General features: G+C 37.4%; 5 protein-coding genes across 5 annotated transcripts; 3 read left to right on the top strand and 2 right to left on the bottom strand.

Moving 5' to 3' along the window:
* Positions 1-2,482: 2,482 nt before the first annotated feature.
* GCK72_001925 (uncharacterized protein) lies at positions 2,483-3,781 on the top strand (the record flags this gene model as incomplete). Its single annotated transcript, XM_003114669.2, has 4 exons — positions 2,483-2,584; positions 2,719-2,958; positions 3,011-3,385; positions 3,458-3,781. The coding sequence occupies 4 exons, from the start codon at positions 2,483-2,485 to the stop codon at positions 3,779-3,781; spliced, it is 1,041 nt and encodes a 346-aa protein (XP_003114717.2).
* A 1,138-nt stretch (positions 3,782-4,919) lies between these two features.
* On the top strand, positions 4,920-6,684 carry GCK72_001924 (uncharacterized protein; the record flags this gene model as incomplete). The annotated part of the gene is made up of 5 exons (XM_003115041.2): positions 4,920-5,114; positions 5,443-5,706; positions 5,759-6,154; positions 6,202-6,315; positions 6,430-6,684. 5 exons carry the CDS (start codon positions 4,920-4,922, stop codon positions 6,682-6,684), a joined length of 1,224 nt encoding a protein of 407 aa, XP_003115089.2.
* Positions 6,426-7,702, bottom strand: GCK72_001923 (uncharacterized protein; the record flags this gene model as incomplete). The annotated part of the gene is made up of 3 exons (XM_053723185.1): positions 6,426-6,565; positions 6,727-6,790; positions 7,619-7,702. The coding sequence occupies 3 exons, from the start codon at positions 7,700-7,702 to the stop codon at positions 6,426-6,428; spliced, it is 288 nt and encodes a 95-aa protein (XP_053591830.1).
* A 1,527-nt stretch (positions 7,703-9,229) lies between these two features.
* Positions 9,230-11,872, top strand: GCK72_001922 (uncharacterized protein; the record flags this gene model as incomplete). Its single annotated transcript, XM_053723184.1, has 8 exons — positions 9,230-9,263; positions 9,311-9,625; positions 9,728-9,846; positions 9,952-10,350; positions 10,397-10,478; positions 10,533-11,170; positions 11,227-11,338; positions 11,658-11,872. The coding sequence occupies 8 exons, from the start codon at positions 9,230-9,232 to the stop codon at positions 11,870-11,872; spliced, it is 1,914 nt and encodes a 637-aa protein (XP_053591829.1).
* A 4,567-nt stretch (positions 11,873-16,439) lies between these two features.
* On the bottom strand, positions 16,440-22,168 carry GCK72_001921 (uncharacterized protein; the record flags this gene model as incomplete). Its single annotated transcript, XM_053723183.1, has 21 exons — positions 16,440-16,542; positions 16,762-16,865; positions 16,964-17,219; positions 17,277-17,491; positions 17,545-17,724; positions 17,844-17,941; positions 17,988-18,424; positions 18,471-18,613; positions 18,679-18,979; positions 19,028-19,137; positions 19,191-19,278; positions 19,517-19,708; positions 19,892-20,155; positions 20,209-20,605; positions 20,680-20,844; positions 20,971-21,094; positions 21,572-21,662; positions 21,720-21,798; positions 21,843-21,913; positions 21,969-22,030; positions 22,103-22,168. The coding sequence occupies 21 exons, from the start codon at positions 22,166-22,168 to the stop codon at positions 16,440-16,442; spliced, it is 3,546 nt and encodes a 1,181-aa protein (XP_053591828.1).
* Between the last annotated feature and the right edge of the window lie 125 nt (positions 22,169-22,293).

The following is a 22,293-nucleotide window of genomic DNA, read 5'->3' as shown; positions in this document are numbered from 1 at the left end:
GTCATTCGGTGAGATCAAACGCAGAGCCAAATTGGTACCTATGTTGCCAACACGTATTCCCACCGTCGGTATGGGAAAACATCTGAAACGAGCCGACACCGTCAAAGGAATGTTCCAAGATAGAACGTCTTTGGCGGGGAAAATTCAACATTGCATACTGAATACTGTATTCTGAAACTAGGAAATTTTAGTGGAGTCAATTATTTACTTGTTTTCTTATCTCTGACTTAGAGTAAATTCAAGCTAGAATGAACTTTTTTTTCAATTAACTTTGACAGTCTGGAAGAACTGTAACTTTTGTATATTTTCATACTTTATCTCGACCATTGTTGTTGTCTGAAGATTTTAGAAGCCATGTCTCATATAACTCCTATCATTTTTGTTGACATGATTTCCTAGTGATCACTACTGCAAAATCTGAAAATTGACAAACTTTATTATGACCTCAACCCCTCCTCTAACAACCATTTTTTAGTATTGTTTTCTACATTTTCCTACATCTGAAACCTATTGTAATACAGCTTCTCCTTTTTCTTCTTTTTCCTATTTTCCCTCTTTTTCTTTTCCAAGTCAGTAGCCGTCTTCCTCTCGATGATCTCGACACTTTCACCTTTTGCCCCTCTTTTCCCTCTCAAACCGGTTGTTCTGCCGACCCGCGCACCTCCTGCGCATCAGAAGCTGAAGGCATCAGAAGCCGTGTCGAGAATGAACACTTTTCCTCTTTTCTACCTCTTCTCAAAGTTACATCATACTGCTTTTTCGAGTGTAAGAGAGGGTTAGAAGTCAGTCAGAGGATGGGCGCATGATGCATTCGAGAGTGAACAGAATCAGATGTATGAGAAGCTGGTTTTGATGTTAAAAGAGGGGAAAAGAAGATCAAGGTTACTGTAGTTTTTCGCTGATCAAGAAGGAATCATTTCGAAGAGCACTTGTCACTTCTTCTATAATAATCAAGTGTTGCAGTCTGGATATTTGCACTTGAAGTTTTTTACTTGGGTTTTGGTTCTCCGAAATTATTATAACTATAAAAACGTAAATTCAGCTCAAATCAGTATCATTCCCGAAAAAGAATAGTATCTCAGTTTCCTATGCTTCGATTTTGTTAACCTGTATTTCAAGATTCTAAGACTCTACAGTCACCTAATTCTTTCTAAATTTCAAATTTTCACTACCTTTAACTTTTCATGTTCACTTCAGTATCTCAGTTCAGTGACATCCTATTTTCATACAAAAAGGTTCTCAGAACCCATCTCCCATCAGTCTCGCCCCGCCCCTCTCCAAATTTCCCACGTGCAATCACTTGGGACATGTCATTTCTTCCCGGGAGTACATAGGTGGCTACTGTCGGCGCCTTTCATCTTTCGCTAACGGAACCCTTTTGGGCAAAGTGGGCGTGTCCAATGGCAGAAGACGTGAGAATTGTATACTGGTCGATGGATACTAAGTCAGTCAGTCACGGATACGTCTCCCGATTGGTGACTGCCATCGAGCTCTCTTATTTTCGGTTTCTCCTCTCATTCAGTCGTCTGTAGTCTCGACTCAAACCCTCATATCCTAGCTCTTAGACCCTTCCAACCTCTCCCATCAAAACCCAAAACCCCCAAAGTATTTTTCATTCGAATCTCCTTCTACCGTACACATTCTCATCTAGTATATTTCATCTCGTTTGGCCAATTACAATTACCAAATGTCAAACCATCACATCATGCGAAGAGAGAAGCCGCACTCTCGAAGTACACAGCTTCTGCCATTTCCTCTTCGCTTTTTTCAACCCCCTCCTCATCTGAAAATACCAGTTTTCTGATGCTTCTTCCTCTTTTCTCTCTCTCTCTCGTCTCATTTTCTATTGTGTTGTATTGTTATGTCATCACTTTGCCATTGGGGAGAGTAGTAGTACAACACATCCATCTCTCGAGATTGTTTGACAGGGAGGACGCCTTTGACCTGATCATCTGAAACACGGGAAACATCAGTTATCAGCTATGGAAACTTAGAAGAAGAGACGTCTTGAAACCCTCGAGTGCTCTTTCTTTACTGTCTCGCCTAACTCGAGTTCCAGGTTTCAATGAATTTCAAGCCTCTTATCAGTTTCTTATCATCAATAACTGACTGACCAGTGACTCCAAAGTTATTATTTTCTTTTTTACTATTATGTTACTTGTTAGATTGTTGTTTTTCTCTTCTTTTAGTATACTGTGATTATTATACAATAGTATACCAAGAGTATACCGTAGTTTAGAAATATACAGTATACCAGAATAACCTTCCAATATCTCTCCATCAAAATCAAACAGAATATATATTAGTCGTAGTCTCAGTCTTCCTGCGTTTCTCATCCATCTCGCCACTTCCGAAGTCTGCCAGATTTTCCCATATTTTCCCTTTCTTGATCCCCGTCTCCTTTCAATTTCTAAATATTTCGAAACGTTACTTTTTCTTTTTAAAACCTCCATAACTCTCCTAACTCATTGTCATTTTCAGAATGAACTGGAACAACGACTTCAACAATGGGATACCCTTCTCGAACGGAGCACAGAAAATGATTGAAATGAAGTATAATGCATCAGATGACTGTCATCAGGAGGTTAGTTTTATTTACTTATTTGTAAAAATTGAACAATAGAAGAGGGAAAATTACACTCATATAACTGATCGGAAAACAGAAATATAGGAAGTAATTGAAATGATAAGCAAGGTCATATTAGACATATTTTTCAGAACGAGATTGAGGAGTCTTCAGCCCCACCGTCGCCGAAACCAGAGGAGCATATCAAAAGACCATTGAATGTTTTCATGGTTTGGTCGAAGATAGAGAGAAAGAAGTACTGTGAGGCACATCCAGATGTTCATAATGCAACGATCAGTCAGACTTTGGCTGCGAGATGGAAGCTGATGTCAGCCGAGGAGAAAGCACCGTTTGTCGCAGAGGCAGAGCGATTGAGACTTCTTCACATGGAGGTTAGTTTGAAACTAAAAAAAGATTTCCCAGATGCAATGTTTTATTTTTCAGAAATATCCACATTACAAGTATCAACCACGTCGCAAGCATAAGAAGAAGACGGTTAAAACGGAGAATATTGATGAGTCGAAGAATCGTAAAACTCAGAAAAAGAGACCTTACGAGCAGATGGCAATGACTGAAAACAAGAATTTCCAGAACCAGCAATGGAATAATCAGAACTGGATGGGAATGCAACAGACAAATGCAGTTCAAATGACTCCATTCTCGTCTGGATTCTTCAATCAACAACATCAACAACCGAATGGAATGATGGGAATGGGAGTGGGGATAATGGTTACAGCGATGGCTCCAATGCCAATGCCACAAAATCAAGGATTCGATAATCAGTTCTTCGTTCAAAGCTTGCCACCAGCCGCCGACCAGGTATGTTTCTTCAGGTCCCTCCGTTTCTATAGTAATTTCTGAAGTGACCCACTAATTGTTTGTTTCCTTCAGGTGACTAACTCGATGGTTCATAATCAGAATTCAATGAACTTCTATAATCCATACACTCACAATCACTTCCATCAAATTCCACACCAATCTCACGGAATGTGTGCACCAGGAAACTCACAATTTCAGTCACAGATGAACTCTCGTTCTGTTTCCAATGGATCCTCTTTCGGAAGTTTCAACTCAATGGGAGCTTCTCCAGCGACGTCGTCTTCAAGAGATACTCCATCGACAATCACCGATGACTTTTCAGATATCACTCCAACTATTTCATTCCAATCTGGATCAGGAGATTTCATAAACGCTCTTCAATTTAACCAGCTTTAAGCAAGGATTTCAGAACTCAAATCAACCAAAATAATTCAGCTTTCCCCTCCTTAAAGTGCTCTTGTCAGTTTTTCCCTCATTGCAAGTTTTCATTCATTCACTCAAATTCACCTACGATCATCACTCAATTTCATTGATATGCTCACTCATCTTCCTTTGTTTGACATATCACTTCCACTCTCACATATCACTTTTTCAGTTTGGTGCCCCGCACAATTTCTTAAAATTTCCCATCAAAATGTTTTGAATTTACAGATCCCCTCTTTCTTCCCATCCCCCATGACATGTCCCTCCCACATTCCCCAAAAATTTCAGTTTATTTGTTTACAGTATTGAATGAATGGTACCAAAACTGAGTAAGTTTTCAGATATATTTCTAAATGACATAGAGGATTGCGGTAGCTGTAAATAGAAGCTCGGAACTTCCTCTTTTTTTCTTTTTTTCTTTTCAGTTCGACTTTTATTTATTATTTACTGTTTCAGTTTCTACTTTTCCGTTTTCAGCCCGTGTTTTCTCGTCTTCTCTGCCCCCTCTCTTTGGCTCCAGCACTATTTTTTGTAGTCCGTGTTCCAGTTTTCTTTCAAATACTCTTATCGCTCTGCACTCTTATCAGTAACTTTCAGAGTGACCACTTGGAACTTTCATATTACTATTTGAAAGTTTCTAGCTGTATAGTTGTTACGTCATTTGGTTCTGGGGGAAGACTTCAAGAATACCAGAATATTCTAGAGAGTATACTGTATGTGTCTGTGATTTCAGAATGAGATTACAGTGTGTAGATTGTAATAATGTCAGGAAGTATACTGTAGTTTAGATATGAATAATTATTCAACAGCAGTATACTGAAAATACCTTGCTAATGTTCCATATCTTCTCATTCGAATCTTCCCGTATATAGATCACTCGCCGTTCCTCTCTGCCTGCGTCTCTTCCTCTCCTTCACTCTCTCGCCGTTTCTTCGTTTTGAAATCTGCCGATTTTCGTCTACTTTCTCCTGAATTTCCCTTTTCTCATCATCTTTCCCCCACTTTCATTTTTCAAATATTCGAAACTTTACTCTTTTTTATCGTTCTGTGTTTTCGTGATTACCGTATCCTGCCTTCTTGTCTCCAAATAATCAACATCTTCTTCTTCAGAATGGATCTCCAAAAACCGCCCAATTTCATGTTGGACTGTGGAATGGCTCCTCATATGATGCAGCCGATTCAGTGGGCAGCTGCTGCAATTGCAGCCGCCTCATCGACTAATTCAGGAGCTTCGAATGCCACCTCATCGAATTCCACGTCACAACAACAATTGCAACATCATCCGTACGGGGCAACAGGTTATAAGGTATTCAATAAAGAGAACAATAGATGTTGCAGTTTTAGACGGTTACAAGTCTGATGTAAACAAGTCGTTTTTATATTTGATTAGAGATTAAAGACTGATGTCCTAGTTTTAAAGAATGTTAGGTCTCCCAAATGTCAGAAAATTTCTTAAATGCCTTTTGCATTTTGCTTTCCAGAACTTCCAGAAACCTCTCATTGGTCATTTTTTATGTTATCTTCAATTCAGTTTTCTCCAAATTTTCTCTCTCTTATCAGTTCTGACCTTTTACTTTTTGACGAGAATAATCGAAAAACTACTTTTTTTCATATCGAATTTAATCCCATTTCAGGTCCAAATTCCACCAAAAAACTCGTCAGTAACACCATATTCCGATGCAACAAACTGTAAAAAATCATCAAATCACATCAAACGTCCAATGAATGCATTCATGGTTTGGTCTCAGATGGAACGAAGAAAGATCTGTGAACACCAGCCAGATATGCATAATGCAGAGATTAGTAAACAATTGGGATCAAGATGGAGAAATTTAACAGATGAAGAAAAGGCTCCGTTTGTTGCAGAAGCAGAAAGATTGAGAGTTTGTCATATGCAGGTGAGGAGACCTTTTTGAAATGAATTCTGTAACAATTCAATTATCTTTCTAGGAATACCCAGACTACAAGTACAAACCACGTAAGAAGCCGAAGAAGAATCCAGATGGAACACTCCAACAACCAGCTCAAACTCAGAATGTTCCTCAGAATGCTCCACGTGGCACTTCTCCACAATCACGTCAACGAAAGCGTCCGAATACAGAGCAATCAGATCCATCTAGTCAGTTTCAAAATTTCAAAACAGTCAAAATGGAATCAGATTGGATGGGACAACCACAAATGAATCAGAAGATGCCATTCCATCCGTCATATCCATCGCCTTCTGAGTTTGGACACGCCCCTTTGACTCCTGAATCTGGATTTTATGAGGATTTTTACAATCAACAACAACATCAATTTGCACCACAACAGCATAATGGAGGAAGAGTTGGAAGTCCGATTAGGATGGTAATCTAGAAAATATAATAAATAAATTTTTAAAGGAACATTTTCAGACAGCGTTGGGAATGGAAATGGGTATGGCTCCTCAAATGATGGGGCATAATGCTGGATTTGGTGCTGGAAATCATCCATTCTACTTGCATACTTCGCCTCCTTCAGTTGATCAGGTATGGACATTCGGACATCTGGACGATGAGACAGACATCAATGAAGAATTGATGTAACTATAAAGACTTAATCAAAACTGAAAAATGAATTAACCTCAATCAATAATATTTCAGGATGACATGCGTTCCCTCTCATCTGGTTCTTCTGGATACGCCGATTGTAGTGCATCCGAACAATCCACGTCATCACCAACATCTTCTGGAGTTGCGTCAATGACGTCATCTGCTTCTGGAACTGTTTCAACGTCATCTGGAATGCATAGTTCAATATTCTCTGATGATTTCTCTGGAATCTATCCAACAGTTAATGTTCCACCTGGTTTTCCATGGGGAGACGCTTTGAAGAGTATTGATTTGGAGCCGTTTTAGATATTTTTCTCTTTGGAACTGAACACTTTCGGAAAAAAAAACCTCGCGGGTCTGTCAAAACTTCAAAATAACCGTTTTGAAATCGAACTTTCTGTTGAAAATCTATCTAAAAATCAGTAAATTCATCTGAAACCTTTTCCAAATCTCTCTCAATTCTGCCCCCTTCTCCATAGCTCTTTCCATGATATTTTCCTTTATTTTCCCCCTTCTACCTCATCTTTCAACTAGATTTTTTCCCTATTTCCGAGTTCTTTTAGTCCGGTCTTAGAACCCAAATAATCTACCTTTATCTAGATATTTTTCCCCTGTTTTTCAATTGTATTTTCAACAGATTTCCAGTATTTTTCATAGTCCAAGTGACTGTATTCTTTCATTTTCCAAAGTATTTTTACATCAAAAAAGTAATTCATTTATTTCAAATTGAAAGTATTCTCCTCTACTCTTCATGTATTTTCCACTCTTTCTATCCGTTCACTCAGCTTTACAAAGCCAGTTTTCATCGTTCTTTCAAACTCTTTTCTCTATTATTTTTTGTTTGAAATGTCTGAAGTTTCAGCCGTTTCTCACAGAAATCTCTGATTGTATATGTTGACCACTTCCCCCAAAATAAACCAAATTCTAGCTCTCCCGATATTTATTCTCATTCTTTTCCCCTTCATTTCTTTCCATTTACAGTATTTTTCTGATTCTCCTAGATGGAGTCTGCCCACTGAAAATGTATGTTTTTTGATGGATTTTTATAACCGAATTGCATTTTTTTCGTTCGAGAATAATGAGGAATGAAATTTTAAACGTTTAAATTGTTCTGAAGAGTTTCTGATTACGAATATGAAATTACAGATAGAAAAACTATGTTTCTGATGTTCCGAACCCCAGAGGATAGCAGAAGAGCTTCGGAATTTCTTGCCATCTGGAGCTACCGTATCCCACTCACAAAAATCAACATTCGAAGTGAATACGTCACTTGTCCTTCAATATAAACTTCCGACAATTCCAACCGCCAAATCAAAAGCGGCATGTTTCTTTTTTTTCTTCCCCTCTAATTTTATCTCTTTTTCCCAAAATTGGACATCAATTTCATTCGTTTCGAAAGTTCTATTTCATCTTATCTCGTTTCAAGATCTTCTTAAAGTTCTTCACAATTTTCCGACCTCCAACAACGTTAAGGGTCGTCAAAAGAACCGGAGAGATTGGCATCTGGAACACGCGACCGGCGCACGACCAATCTTTTTTTTGAATGTGAAAAAAATTGAAGAAGTTTTTTCTGTTGCAAGGAGGTCGAGAACAAACGAGGGAAACGGAGGGATCAGTTAACTCAATTGTAACACATTTGAATAGATTTGAGAGCTAGAAAGAGAACGAAATGAACTGTTCAACTCGTATTTAAGTTTTTATCTGTTATATTTCGGTCATTCCCACGGATTATGTAGCTGAGCAAACTGCAAATTGTCTACGCGCACAGCAGATTTGCGAGTGACCGGCATCTGTTGTCGTTTCTTGGGTTAATCCATTCATGTAGATTCATATTCCATGTTCAGTTGGATCAGCTGCAGAAACCGGTCGCGCTAAAGTTATCCGAAACTCTGTCAGATAAAAGTATTCAATTCAAAATATTTTAATTGAAATCCAGATGCTCAAAACTTATTACTCGACTTTGTGTAAACTGTTTCTAAAGTGTTTAACTCTACCTTCTCAAATATCCCAGAAAGCTGCTCAACAACTTTTCATAACTTTCCTCAAATATTCAAACTCCTTTTTATCTTTTGTTTTTTATAGTGCTTTCCAAGTTGTTGACTTCATTTGTCCTCTCCGTCTCGAAAGTTTTTTTTTGCATTATCTGCCACCGGAATCTTTTCAAAAGTTCTTCTGAATCTTCTGAATCACCGACCTCCAACGATGTTAACTGTCGTCAAAAGAACCGAAGAGATAAGAATCTGGAACACGCGACCCGACACACGACCAATCTTTTTTTCGAATTTGAAAAAAAATGAAGTGAAGTATTTGAATAGTGACAGTTCGAAAACGTGCAACTTGAAGAAGTAAAAAAGATAATAAATAATTTGGAGTATCCAGAGTAAAGTACTGTAGTTGAAGACTGATTTGTTCAAATTAATCGAAGGAATTTATAGTGTGTATGGATTGTGAAAAAAGTATAAAAGCGATGAGGCATTTTTAACCTTCAGAGTTCGGGACAGTAACTTTTGATAGAATCATGACAGATAATAAGGGAGCTCCAACCCAATCAAACTGCTGTTCATCAAGTTTTTGATGGTTTTCTAACCCGTGGACTCCATTATTTCAATATTATCTGTGGCTTGCCTGATGTAAGAAATCCTCACACACATCGTCCGAGAAAAAACAAGTTTGTGTTCACCTATGTCAGGAAGGTGATATTCTCGTCGTTAGCCATCCTTATCACAGGATTTCTTGTTTTCATCCAGTTCCCCTCTCGCTTCTTTTCTCTTTCTTCTTTCTCCATCAATCCATTTTCTCTTTTCCATTTTCATTTTTATTTCTTCGGAAAGAAAAATCACAAGCAGCTAATATGATTATATTTCTATTTCTACTTTTAAATTTTTGTAAGTCACCGATTTCTCATTTATTCTGTATCATTCTCTCTTTCTAGCCGCAATTTCTGCTGACCCTCCATCTTCTGATGTTCCTGGAGCTCTTTTATCCTCTCTCGCCTCCAAAAACCATAAGAAACTTCCACTTGCTCCATCAATGGAGGCTCTGGAACTGATGGGTGTCCAGTTTGTGGATGCTCTCATTAAAAAAGGACAAATGGAAATGGCAAAAGGCGCTTTTAAGACACAATTAGAAGTTCTTGAGAAGGTTCATCCAGATCAATTTGAGAAATACAAGAAGCTGAAAGTGGAAGATTTGGCAGCAGATGCAGTCATGCAACAGGCTGAAATGTCGAAATTGCAACCGAAAACAGGTAATAATTAACTTATTGATGAATGCCTGGATAAACTATTTTCAACATACGATGATTGAATATAGAAACTTTAATTGTAGAAAAAAGTTCGCTGTATTTCAGGAAACGCTTTTATCGACATGTTGAATGGAAATGGAATTCCAATTGGAAGCAGTATTCGTGGATTGGAAGATGCAATTAGAACTCAAAGAGATATGGAGAACACTGATCCCTCTGAACAGGTTTGTGGATAACTTTCTGTATTTCAGAAATTGAAATTGGACTATCTGTACAATTTTTTGGAATCTGAAAAATCTGAATTACGTAAAAACATATTTTCATTCCAGATTGCTAAAGCAGTCCTTGACAAATTCCAAACTCAAATTCTTCCGGGACTTGTTGCAAACATGATTGCTGGTCGAAATCCATTCAAAATGCCTCAACAGATGAGAAAAGCTCAAGCAGCTCCTTCGGCAGTGCTTCAACAAGCAATGGCTCAAAGAGAAATGTTGGGAAAAAGTGCACCTGGAATAGGAAATGAACAACAAATGATGATGATGAATAGAGTAGATCAAAGAATGCAACAGAGAGAACAAGAAGAAGAAGGAGATGATGATGACGTGGAAGAGGATACTGTACCAAGAAGAAGAAGTTCAAATGGAGAACCACAAAGTGAAGCAGAGCATCAAAGAAGAGATTTGGCAAGGAGGTTGAGGAATAGTCCAAGATTGAAAGGATTGTTGCAGGTGGGAAATGAGAATATTTAAAGTGTTTTCTATGATTTCATTTCAGAATGCCGAAGTTCAATCTCTTCTATCCTATCGTCGAATGAGAGATTCTCCACTCAGCAAACGGAGACCTTTGGCCATGAATGGTTTGTTTTGAAATGATGGATTTTAACTCTTTTTGAATAAAATACAATTTTCAGATGACGATGAGAACACGTTCCGAGCGATGGAAGCAAAAGCAAAACTCGATCAAAAGTCTCAACTCGTTCTCGGATTTCACGGGTTTGGAGGATTAGATGATGACGATGAAGATGACGAAGAAGATGAGAATTCGATTGATCCATCAGCTAACTCTTTCCGTCGTGCACCTCTTCGCTTGTCATCTGGATTTGTTGAGAAATTGAAATCGAATGATGAATTGAGAAACGCATTGGATAAAATCAAATATCGAGTTAATGACGTGGAGAAGTATTTAGAACCAAAACCGATGGAATTCAATCCAAAACCTCAACCTGGCTACTTTGTTCCTCGTAAAATTCCAACAAGACCTCGTAAAATGCTTCCATTATTAATTGGATCTGATCCAAAAACTCAAGAAGAAGTCCGAAGACATCCTAGTTCCGAGTGGAAGATGGCAAAAGAGTCGAGAGTTTTAACCAATTTGAAGAACAATCCGAGCCTTGCTGCACTTTTTATGGATGAGAAACTGGAGAATACGCTGAGAGGAAGACAATTGTTAACAGATGAACAGAAGGGAAGAACTCGAGTTAAAACCATTCGAGCACTGCCAAGATTGTTTGGAGCCCCGACTGCAAAAGCTGAGATGATTGATGCTAAAGTAAGAGTCTGATGTGAAGATTTTCTTTGAATTAAGGTTAAATTACTATGTTTCAGGTCACCCAAGACATTGAAGAACGTCCAGTGCCTCCACTGTTTTTTGAGCCAAAGGGTAAACATACTCGTCTGAGATGGACTGGAGCCAATGAGAGAGAAATTCCAGGACTTGGTAAGCTTTATTCCGGAAGAATTCAGGTCCGTAATTCTAGACTTGTCATGGGCCGAGCCAAAACCAAAAATATTCTCGGTCCGTTTTGAAACAAAAACATGTTTCGAGCAAAAATTTCATTTTTTGGATATTTTTGGAAAAAGTAGTTGTCAACTAAAAGTGTAGAATTCAAAAAAAAATTTGAATATTTAATGTAATTTAAGCACTTTTACTCTGAGATTTCAAAAAAGTTATCAAAAAGTAGCTACTGATTTGATCCGGGCCGAGACGGGTCGGCCCGATTTTCGACAAAACTGTGTAATTGCTATTTTTATTCCAGGAAGTCGTTTCATTCTTCCATCCCTTGACCCAACAATGCCTGCTCTGAACACTGCTTTCTCAACTCAAGGACGTGCTCGTGATGAGTGGGATACAATGTTCAAAATCCCGAATAACTGGAATCCAGGAGATGAAGTTGGATTCAAAATGAACTCGAAAACGAAACGTTTTGTTGGAGGAAACGGAGCTTTCGATATGCCTGCATTGGGTCTTTAGTTCTGAAGAATTGAAGACATGATTCCACTTTCTAATAATAATAATAATAATAATTGTAATAGTAATAATAATTAAAATAATAAATGTTCGTTGAATATGTCTCAAAATATCAAGAGTCAGATAAACATTTTTATTATAGAGAATACGATGATAGTTTTCTGTTCTAATGAGCATGCAATAATGTCAAGAAGTTTTGAAAATGAAATGAGCAAGTAAATTTGAATCCAATAAAGAATTTGAGCCTTGTTGATGTGCTTAATAAAAGTGAATTACTAAATAATGTGATACGAACGAACCAGAATTCGAACTATTTCTATCAGAAAAAGAATAAATAATTATGCAGATTGTCCATTTGTGTTTCCTTTTGCTTCCTGTTTCTCCTTCTGTTCCTCTGCGAGTTCTTCCCATTTCTTCGCATTGTATCTGAAAATAGGAATGAATTGCGAACTCGAATCCCAAAATTGAAACTTACTCGCAACGCTCTCTCATTTTGTCTGCTTTCGGGAATATTCGAGCAATCAATTCGTAGCAAGGCATGCATATTCCACGCATGAAACCAACCTGAAAATTAAAAATTCTAATGACAGGGTGAATACGTAATGGCGTAATGATAACAAGTTTTCTGAATGATAGTTTAATATTTCACCAATCCAAACAGCTCACTAACCTGCATCTGTGGCAACAAATGTGCTTGATTTCTATCCATCATTGCAATTGGATCCTTTCCACTCAGTCTCTCAGCGTCTCCTTGATCATAAAACTCTTCGAATATAACCTTCACAGTTTCAGTTTGAATATTCCATGGCTTCGCAGATGCAACCAAATCACATCCAGTCATCATTACGGCCTGGGTTAGAAGTCTGGAAAAACGCGGATGAGGGTTATGTTTTCTTTAGTAAAAACCTGTGTTCCTGACGATTGATGTCGAATTCTCCCTTATCCAAAATCACATTCAATTTAGCTTTGTTCGAGAAGAAAAGTGCCAAATCAGTTGCCAAAATGCAATGTTTGATGAGTGACAGTGTTTGTTTGTACTCCTCAGAAGACAATGACTTCAGAATATTATGTCCATCTTGTTGTAAAATTGTAACTGTTTGATTGAAATGATGACGTTCCATCACGGAAGTACTGTAGATTGCAGCCAACGGAGTTGACATCGTTTTCATGTAAGCATTATTCTTTCCACGGTGATCCAAATCGTGGCAGAGGCAAGAGACGTAGAGAGCAAGAGCCTGAAAAAGAGTATAACGGGATGTCAGAAGAACACACAGACCTCCAGTTTCGTAAATGCTTCCGGACTATTGACTAAGGTGGCAAACATCGCATGAGCCACTGACCATCCATGAGCCCAATTATGATATGCAACTCGTCGATAATTCTTCCTCACAGTCAATACAAATCGGATGAGATCATCAGTCTCGAATCGTCTGAATACAATAATTTCAAATTTGGATTTCAATGAATCCTTACAAGTAATCAGAGAAAAGACTCTTGAACATGTAGACCGCGTACAGTGGTTTTTCGAGTTCCGATAATCTCATTCCATTGAAGTCAATTCTGAAATAACGTATTCAAATCACTCAAAATAAAGGAATGCTTACGTTTCCAGCTCAACAATCCGATTGTTAATCTCAATCTTCTTCAATTTATTGACTTCATCCGCATTACAAACACTGTGATATGCCAATACTTCCAATGCAACTCGATATTTTTGTTCAGAACGACGAATTTTATCATATAATTTTGCATGATGAAGAGCGAGTCCACAGTAAACTGCAAAGATTTCAAAGGCATCTTCATCTTGACGAGTGAATGCTCCGTTGTGTTTATTCACCATTTGGACAACACCAATTACACTGAAAATAGATGGAATTCAGAGTTGGAATCAGTAGTCTAAGAATCCAGCTTCTTGACTTACATTCCTCTTATTAAAATGGGCATACACAGAATCGTTTTTGTTGTGTATCCAGTTTTCGAGTCAACATCTTGATTGAATCTCTCGTCTTCGTATGCATTCTCAATATTCAACCCATCTCCAGTTGATGCCACGTGGCCAGCTATTCCTTTTGACATATCGAATCTATATGTGCAATTTTTTGTTATTTACTCCCAAATGTCGCATAGTTTTTCTCTTTTTTACTTTGAAATGAATCTCTCTCTCTTCAATCTCACCTAATCTCCTTTTGCCCCTCACTATTCACTCGAACATGCTCTTCGTCTCCAGTTCCAACATCAAATATTCTTGCATAAATCTGCTTATTTTTCGCATCAACCAAGAAAAGAGACGCTCGATCCGCATCAACTAGTTTTTGAGCAAAGTTCTGAAAGTCATTAATTTCAATTTTTCATTCAGGGAATCAGATATAACTAATAAGTTTTAACTGGGAATCAAAATAATTTAGTCATCAGACTCACCATAACTTTAATAATGACAGCATCCATAGACACGATATCATGGAATATCGATCTGGCAACATCCAATAAAAAGTTCGAAAGTTTCCTCTGTTTCGCAATGTTTTCATGTATATCTTGAGAGTCAGAAGCCACATTCTTGTGGGTGTAAAGCTGAAAAACTACACTTTTCGTTTCTCAAAAACCCTCATTCCTGCTCCAAAAATAAAAGTGTTATCCTTATTTGACGTCTACAGAATATCTTCTTATCTCGCCCGAAAATCGTCTTAGAATTGATGTATTTTGAGTGTTAGGATGAAGAGAGGAGTACGGTAACTACTAGATGATTACTGTACCTCTGAGAAATAATTGGCTGCCGCTGCCCAGGTACAAACTGCATTGACTATTGACTTTTCAGTTTGATCCAGTTGAGTATAGAAGTGGATTTCACCTGAAAGAGGTATCTATACTATCTATTAAAACTCGTATTCCCTTACCTATAGTTTGATTCCCAGCATTCACAATCGTCTGGATATAATCTGCGGATTTGGTGGTTTTGACCTGCAAAGACATTTCAAAAGTTTGCACTTTTAAAAACTCAAAAGTACCTTTTTCAGCTTCAACTCTCCATCCTCGGTTTTTCTACACGAGAATGCACCTTCGTCATTTTGAACAATTAATTCCACAGAATTCGTTCCAATTAATTGACCACAACATTGAGTAATTTCATAGAGAATTCTTGTCTGGAAATCAAAATTAAAGTTCATTAACGTTATTATTCCTCGAGTCTCAATTTCCTCTCAATTTCCTCACATTTCAAAATCAATTTCCTTTCAAACAACTCACCCGATTATCAGAAGTCTCCAAAATAACTCGTCGTTTCATTGATAAATCAAGATCCTGAAATACAAATGAAAATATGAAATCAGCAGCACGGGAAACCGGAAGTTTTTAGAAAAACTGAAGACAACTCACATTCCAAGGTCCGACAACAGGAGTTCCAGTCGACGGTTTCTTGTATTTCTTGAATTTGATATTTCTCCGAACAGACCATCGTTCGAATGTCTCATTAGAGATTTCATCCGAAACGATATAGTCTTCTATTAAATTCGGATGATCCCGAAGATATTGGACAACTAAGTTTTCATCCATATTTGGGAAAATCTGCTAAGAAAATATTTCAGTATTCAAAGGAAGAAGATGAAGAAAAATGCAGAGACATCTAGAATACTACATTTCAGTGCATAACACGGTGTGGTGAACTCTACAACTGGGAAAATGAACGATAGTAAAACTTGGCACTGAGAATTTTGAGAATTTCTGAAATTTCTAAAACAGATGTCGAGTAGGCTGCTGAACATAATCTCTGTGGTGAGTTTCAGATTGGTTCCCTTGATGAAAACTATTTCTGAATATTCAATGACAAAATAAACATCTAAATTGCAGCATCTTCCAAATGTATAATTACTTTCATCACTTTTCTCGCAGATTTATATTTCTGAATTGCTGTATCAGACTACAATCCCTTCTACAGTCATCGTCCCGAAGCAAACTACAGTATTCTCAAAAACTTTTGATCCCGGAAAGAAGATAATTGTTGACATCTTGGTTTAGCTTCATTCTTCATATTTTTGTTCAATAATTTCTCAAAAAATAGCTAACCATTCGTCGAGTATTAGGCGAAATCATCCCAGGGGAAACCTGAGAAGTAACTAATAATTATAATTATCATTCCGTTAATTTTTAATCTCTTTTCAGAACCAAAATAACAACACGCTTGCTCTCTTGGGATGGGCGAATATCACCTTTCCGGTGTTTCTGACACAAACTAATTACAAAGACTAATCCAATTAGACATTTGTAATCAAAAGAGACCTCCCACGACGAAATATTCTGCTCATCGAAAAATAAATGAAAAGGAAGGCAGCCAGCTATCTCTCGTTGCTGGGATACAAAAAGGGAGTTGCGAGAAAAGAGAAAGAGCTCATCCGCCCTAGTATTATCACTCGAGCCTCTGCGTCTTCGTATTCTGTTTTCTCTTTTCGTTCTAATGCTCTAAAAATATGCGTATGTGTAAGGAGATAATCATTTTAATACTACATTTCGTGCATGTTATATGTCTTGGTAAAAACGAGAAGAGGGAAAATAAGAAAAATTAGAGACAACAAGAGTCGATTTAGAAAGGATTTGAAGGATCCGTCGTCGTTGATAATTCTTTAAAATTATTCTCCAGATTTCGCAGCAGACGATCCAGATGAAGAAGGCGTTCCGAAGAAGTTCTGCAAAATATTGTTTCTAGGTAAAAGACGGGATTGCATGTCAAAAAAAGTATTTTTGAGTTTTGGTCTGGAGAGTGCAATGACGAAATCAAACATGAAGCGGAGGAAGAAATTTCGGGGGAGAAAAGATTGAAGTGAAATAGGGAAAGTTAGAAGAAAATTGGTGAATATCGAATAACTTTCAATAATTTAAAGCCCTTTTTTCCTTTTCCGACTCACATTTCATTGACATATTCGAATCGACGTTTATCGTTCATTCCCCACTCAACTGGTCCATTTTTTATGTATTTGGTGAGTCTCTCCGATAGCCTTGACCACTTTATCTGAAAATTAGAGATGCTGATAAGGAAAGCAATGCAATATTTTTGACAAGTTACAAAATTGTATTATTTCAGATATTTCAAAACACTAGAATACTTACATCACCCAAATATTGTAAATCCTGATTCCAGCACACTTGCTCATAATCCATTTCATCCACTTCAATCGGATTCTTCTCATCTGGATTTACCATATCTTTCTTCAAAATATACGGATTTCTGTTGCTTACAACGAAGCTCAGCGAACTCACAAACACCCAAAACGGTCGTTTCCGTCTGTGAAAACTTGAAAAATCTGGATTTTGAAGACGTTTGTAGAGCTCAGCGTGCTCTTTTGAAGACATTTCGATGTGAGTTCTGAAATATAACAAATTGTGCGCAGGAAACGAAAAAATACAAAACAGTCAATCTTACTTTCCAAGTTGGCTAATTCCAGCAGTTTCATTTAATGAATTTCCGATTTCTCGTGGATAAAAGAATTGAGCCGGAAGATTTGTGACATTGATTCGGAGACGTGATGGCTCAAACTTGAAATCATATCTCTCTACTGCACCTAATTTCAGCCCATTCTTCACATCTTTTTGTCCGTATTTACCATCATCTAAAATCAATCGACCGTCTTCTTTTCTCTAAAAATGTGAAAATTCAGATCATTTATTGAAATAACAGGAAAAAAGCATACCAACTTCTCAAATTGTTCGTTAACAATGAGTAAATATGCACCGGCAAATCGGCGAAAATTAAATACAGATTCCCGAGAAACTGAAGCGACGAAAGTGACTTCGGATAGAGGAAGACCATCAGAATGACCGATGAAATCCCGCAGTTTGACAGGAAGAATAACTATTTTTGGGGATTTCCGCTAAAATTAATGAAATTACGAATACTTTTTTTCAAACTAACATCAATGAAAACTGTGGAAATTCTTTGAATATGCCATAAATTTCTCGCTGGAGGTGTTCCTTCTTCAATAATTCTAACAACCGTGCATCGAGTTGTAAGCTGTAAATTTAAATAGTTTTGTATTTCGATTGCTTGATCAGAATCTCGACATAATATCACTCCAAGTACATGATTATCTGAAAATTGAGCAAGTATTTTCAGTCTACAAAAGGAATAACGAACTCATTTTGAGGAATGCTTCAATTGAATCTGATAAATGTTGAAACTTCGAAGGAAATTCAGAAAATCCACCGAAAATCGACGAATCTAAAATCTTCTTCGCATAGTCTTGAATTTTCGGATTGTCTGAATTGACAGCCTTCACAAAATTTCTTGCTGCCACAATGCCATCGATAATCAGAAGTTTATAAGTAGTTATTAAAAATTCAGCTACTTCTAACTCGTCAATATCGGATGTGTTCCTAGATTGCTTCATTGATTTCCAACATGTCCAAATTGATTTTTTGATACTTTTTGATGGAATAATCGATTTTCGAGCAAGTTCATCAATTTGGTTTTCACAGAATCTTTCAAAACTTTCAATAATTTTTCGAAGGTTCGCAGAATTCTCTTCTGATTTCCACGTCTTAACTTCGACACCAGCCGGAATGTTGCTATTTCTAGAATATGAATTATTTAAGCTTGTTATTTAATGAAAACAATTACCTGAATAAAAAATCAGATTCTGATTGCTCAACCCAATCAGACAAATGTAAATTTGTAATCATTATTTGTCGTTTTGTGATTGAAGAGGTTCGCCTAGAAGAATTCGAAATAGAAGTTGTGAGAACTACGCATCTGAAGAATGTCTGAAAATTGAAGAATATTAAATGTAATGTGAAAGAAAAAGTATTAATAATGAATAAAAACTAACATCTTTCACAGTTAAAGCATTGATGATAGGCTTATACTTTGCACAGCATTCGCTCGGTTTCAGCTCCATTATGACTAATCGAATTTCTTCGAGAAATTCTTTAGCTTCTGGTGATTCCACTACTTTTAATGCACATTGTGGAGTAGCACAAATCATAATTCTTTCAGCTTCTGTCTTTAAATTTTTAAATTGAGTAACTGTAGACAACTTTGTCGATTGTGATTCGAGACCCATCTGACTGAGTGCTAATGACCAACTTTCGGAAGAAGTGACCAGAAGTACACGACATCGAGGAAACCATCTGAAAATAACAAAGGCTATTCAATTATCCGTGCTCATTAGTATGAACTTCAAAAAGTTGAAAACCGTCATGGCGCATATCCGCCCGGAAGACGAAGGAGCAGATGCCGGTACAGCGATACAACAATTCGACGTGACTGTGCATTTTATCAGATTCATCTGAAGTTAATGAGAAATTCTTGAAGAGAAGGACGACAGCAAGTGGGAGTTACCTCGAAACTTCGAATTGGTTCATCGATTGGATAGAATATTCCATTTCCGTGTATTCCATCGAATCCGTTAGCAAGTAATTCGGTTTTGCTGAACAAAAATATAATTTTTATGAAATAAAAGACTAGCTATGTGATAACCTGTATTGTACCAGATAATTCACCTATCAGTGCCAGTTGATTTCTTTGAATTGTTCACTTGAATTAGAAACGGATTTTGCCAGTCTCTTCCTGTCTTCTCTGAACTTTTTTGTAAAGTTTCCGACCATTTTGTGACCGATCTCGGTGTTGATTTAAAGTTAGGAGTTTTACTTGTGCCGGGAACTGACTTTTCGTAGAGTATTTGACAGGATTCATCAATGGAATCGTCGTCGTTGTGTATCTTCTGATTAGCTTGATACTTTTCCTGCTGCTGTTTGGCGAAAAATTGTAGTAAGCCGGGTTTCGGGGTTTTCTTTGGCGGCATTTTATCTGGAATTACAAAGAAGTTGATCTTGTAATGCAACTTATAAGCGATTTTACTGAAATTTGCGAATTCAATAAAATTGTTTTTCAAGCATGGCGCCGACGAGCGCAAACACCGTCACGTAAAACCGCAGAATTTTGGGAAAATTTGAAAAAAAAAACGGCTTTATTTAAGGAAATAAACAAATACAAGTAAAACAATGGGCAAGATATTACAATGAACGAGTCAAAAGTATTACAAAAAAGAGTAAGAGTTCCGGAAATATGGAGAAAGTTGGTGTGGATTCATAGCTCCAAAGTATACCAATTGGAGTGATGCAACAGCGTCTTCTTTCGAACAATGTCCTCCAATTCCATTCTGAATTTGGTAATTGAGATGTGTGGATGTCAACTGTTGGAGAGAAGGACGTTTCCCGTTATTATCATAAAGAATAGAAGTGTCGATAACATTACTGTGAATGATTCTCAGTGCCTTCAAATCTCCATTCAGACGCCTACATGGCCTACAAGAATTGATTCTTCGTTTATGACGTCGAAGATCCTTTCTCTAACTGACTCAAGAGTCTCTGTCGCATATAGGAAAAGCTCTGGAGTCAGACCGGAGTACTTGGTGACACAATCGTATACTTGGTATCGGGGATGCAGGATTGCGTCAATTACGGTTTCACCAAGATGATCGACTACCGTGACCCGTCCCACCTCTTGACCGTGACTCGTGTACACTGACTCGACATCCAAGGCAAACATTTTACCAGACATATGCCAGTTGAACTGGTTTGCTCTTGGTGCCTTCTTGAAACTCTTCAAACTCTCTATTGATTCTTGTGTGTGGATGTGAAAATTGTAGAAAATTCCATCCGAATCCTTGCAAATTGGTGTCGAGCTGGTTCGTTGAAGCCCGCTCAACTCCACGTGGAAAGTTGAACGACATCTGGTACAGAATCGGGAGGAATCTAAAAATTAATAATTCTGAGAAACTACGCTTCATAATTATTTTCAGTTTAAAGAATAAGAAGAGGATACTGACCATTTTCTGAATAAAACATCTCTCCTCTCTGGAATGGACTCGGCTGAATGTAGACTTGTGATCCCATGTCCATTGGGAATCCGTGCTCGAAAAGTTGCGTTTTCTGGAGGATGAAGTTTTCAATATAGGCCTTATTTTGAAGAAGATAGACCGCTTCTTGACACGCTGAAAATAAAAAGGAACTAGTTGTTTTCGAAGCTGACTGTGAAATCTGATTCAAATCATCCGAAAAGTTTTTTTGATTTGGGGGAAAAAGAAATGAATCAGATAGGAAAAGAAGAGAAAACTTACCATTATGAGCAGAAATTCCAGCAACCATTCCAGTTTGCAAGATATTTGAATAGTCTTGAACAGCAGGATTAAAATACATCATCTTAAGGGGAAGAGAGCAGACAAGAAGTGAGTGATTGAGACTCTGAATGAGTTACAAATGACTGGTATCCCTTATTACAGGCATATATTATCTTCAGGTGCGATAGCTATGCAGACTCTATCCTTTCTCCTGGCAAGTCAGATAAAATGAAAGGAGTACACGTCTTACTGTATACCGGGAATGTGAAGATGGATGTCGATGTCCCAAGTTGTAAATTTCGTTTGAGTTGCCGACAGTCTGGTGGGAACGAACGATGTAAACGGTGTTTTGGGAATACAAATAATAAAAGGATTCCTATCAATTACCATGTTCATGTTAAAACTCTATAACCAGAAAAATATGAATCTGACCCTATCCATACATGAATCCTATTGATAATTTTCTATCAACATACCAAATAATCTGTTTATTCAAGTTCAAATAAAAACAAAAGAGACGATTTTCCATGTTTCTTTTTTATCTCGGTTTCAAACATTATCCTTTCGTATTTATTCATTTTGGAAGGTCTTTACAAACAACCATTCTCAACTGAAGATCCCAATAGCAATCAGAGTGAACACACATCTTATTTGGCAATTGATGGAAAAACACTTCCAACGGTTTCTGACATCTGAAACAAGAAACAACTCTAATATTTCATGAAAAGAAGATAAGGGAAATATCATACACAGAACACTGGAAACACGTTGGATGCCACGTGGAATTGAGTGCCTCACAGAGAGTATTCTTAATGAATTCACCGCAACCTGCAATATTAGGAATGAGGGTTGAAGTATCGAGTTATTGAAACCTTTGCAAATTGGACGAGTCGTTTTGATGTGACATTCAGAGCACAATATGATTCCATTCTGGGGGACACATCTCAAAAATAGGGAATGGATTGATTTAGATCATTCTAGATAGAAGAGCCATTTACCTCTCCCCATCATTGATCCGGCATTCACACAAATCACACAGAAGATGAGTCACGTGCCAAACCTGAAATATATTATATTGGAAATCTGTATGTGTCTCCGGATGTCCAGGTGTCGGAATATTCAATAAACTCACTTTTCCATTTGCCAGAAGCGCTGGCTCCTCGCCAATTTTAACGGAGCAACGTCCACACTCGTTCATCTGTTGATTTTCAGGAAAATAAAAAGAGTGAATCAATAATTTTCCAGGAAATGTGACGTGGGTTTCGTGGATTGTGTTATTTCTTCAAGGTTTTTAATTCGGGAGAAAAAATAAGAGCATTGTAA

Source organism: Caenorhabditis remanei, chromosome I (assembly GCF_010183535.1).
Source record: "Caenorhabditis remanei strain PX506 chromosome I, whole genome shotgun sequence".
NCBI lineage: Eukaryota > Metazoa > Nematoda > Chromadorea > Rhabditida > Rhabditidae > Caenorhabditis > Caenorhabditis remanei.
This window is presented reverse-complemented; position numbering and strand designations above follow the sequence as displayed.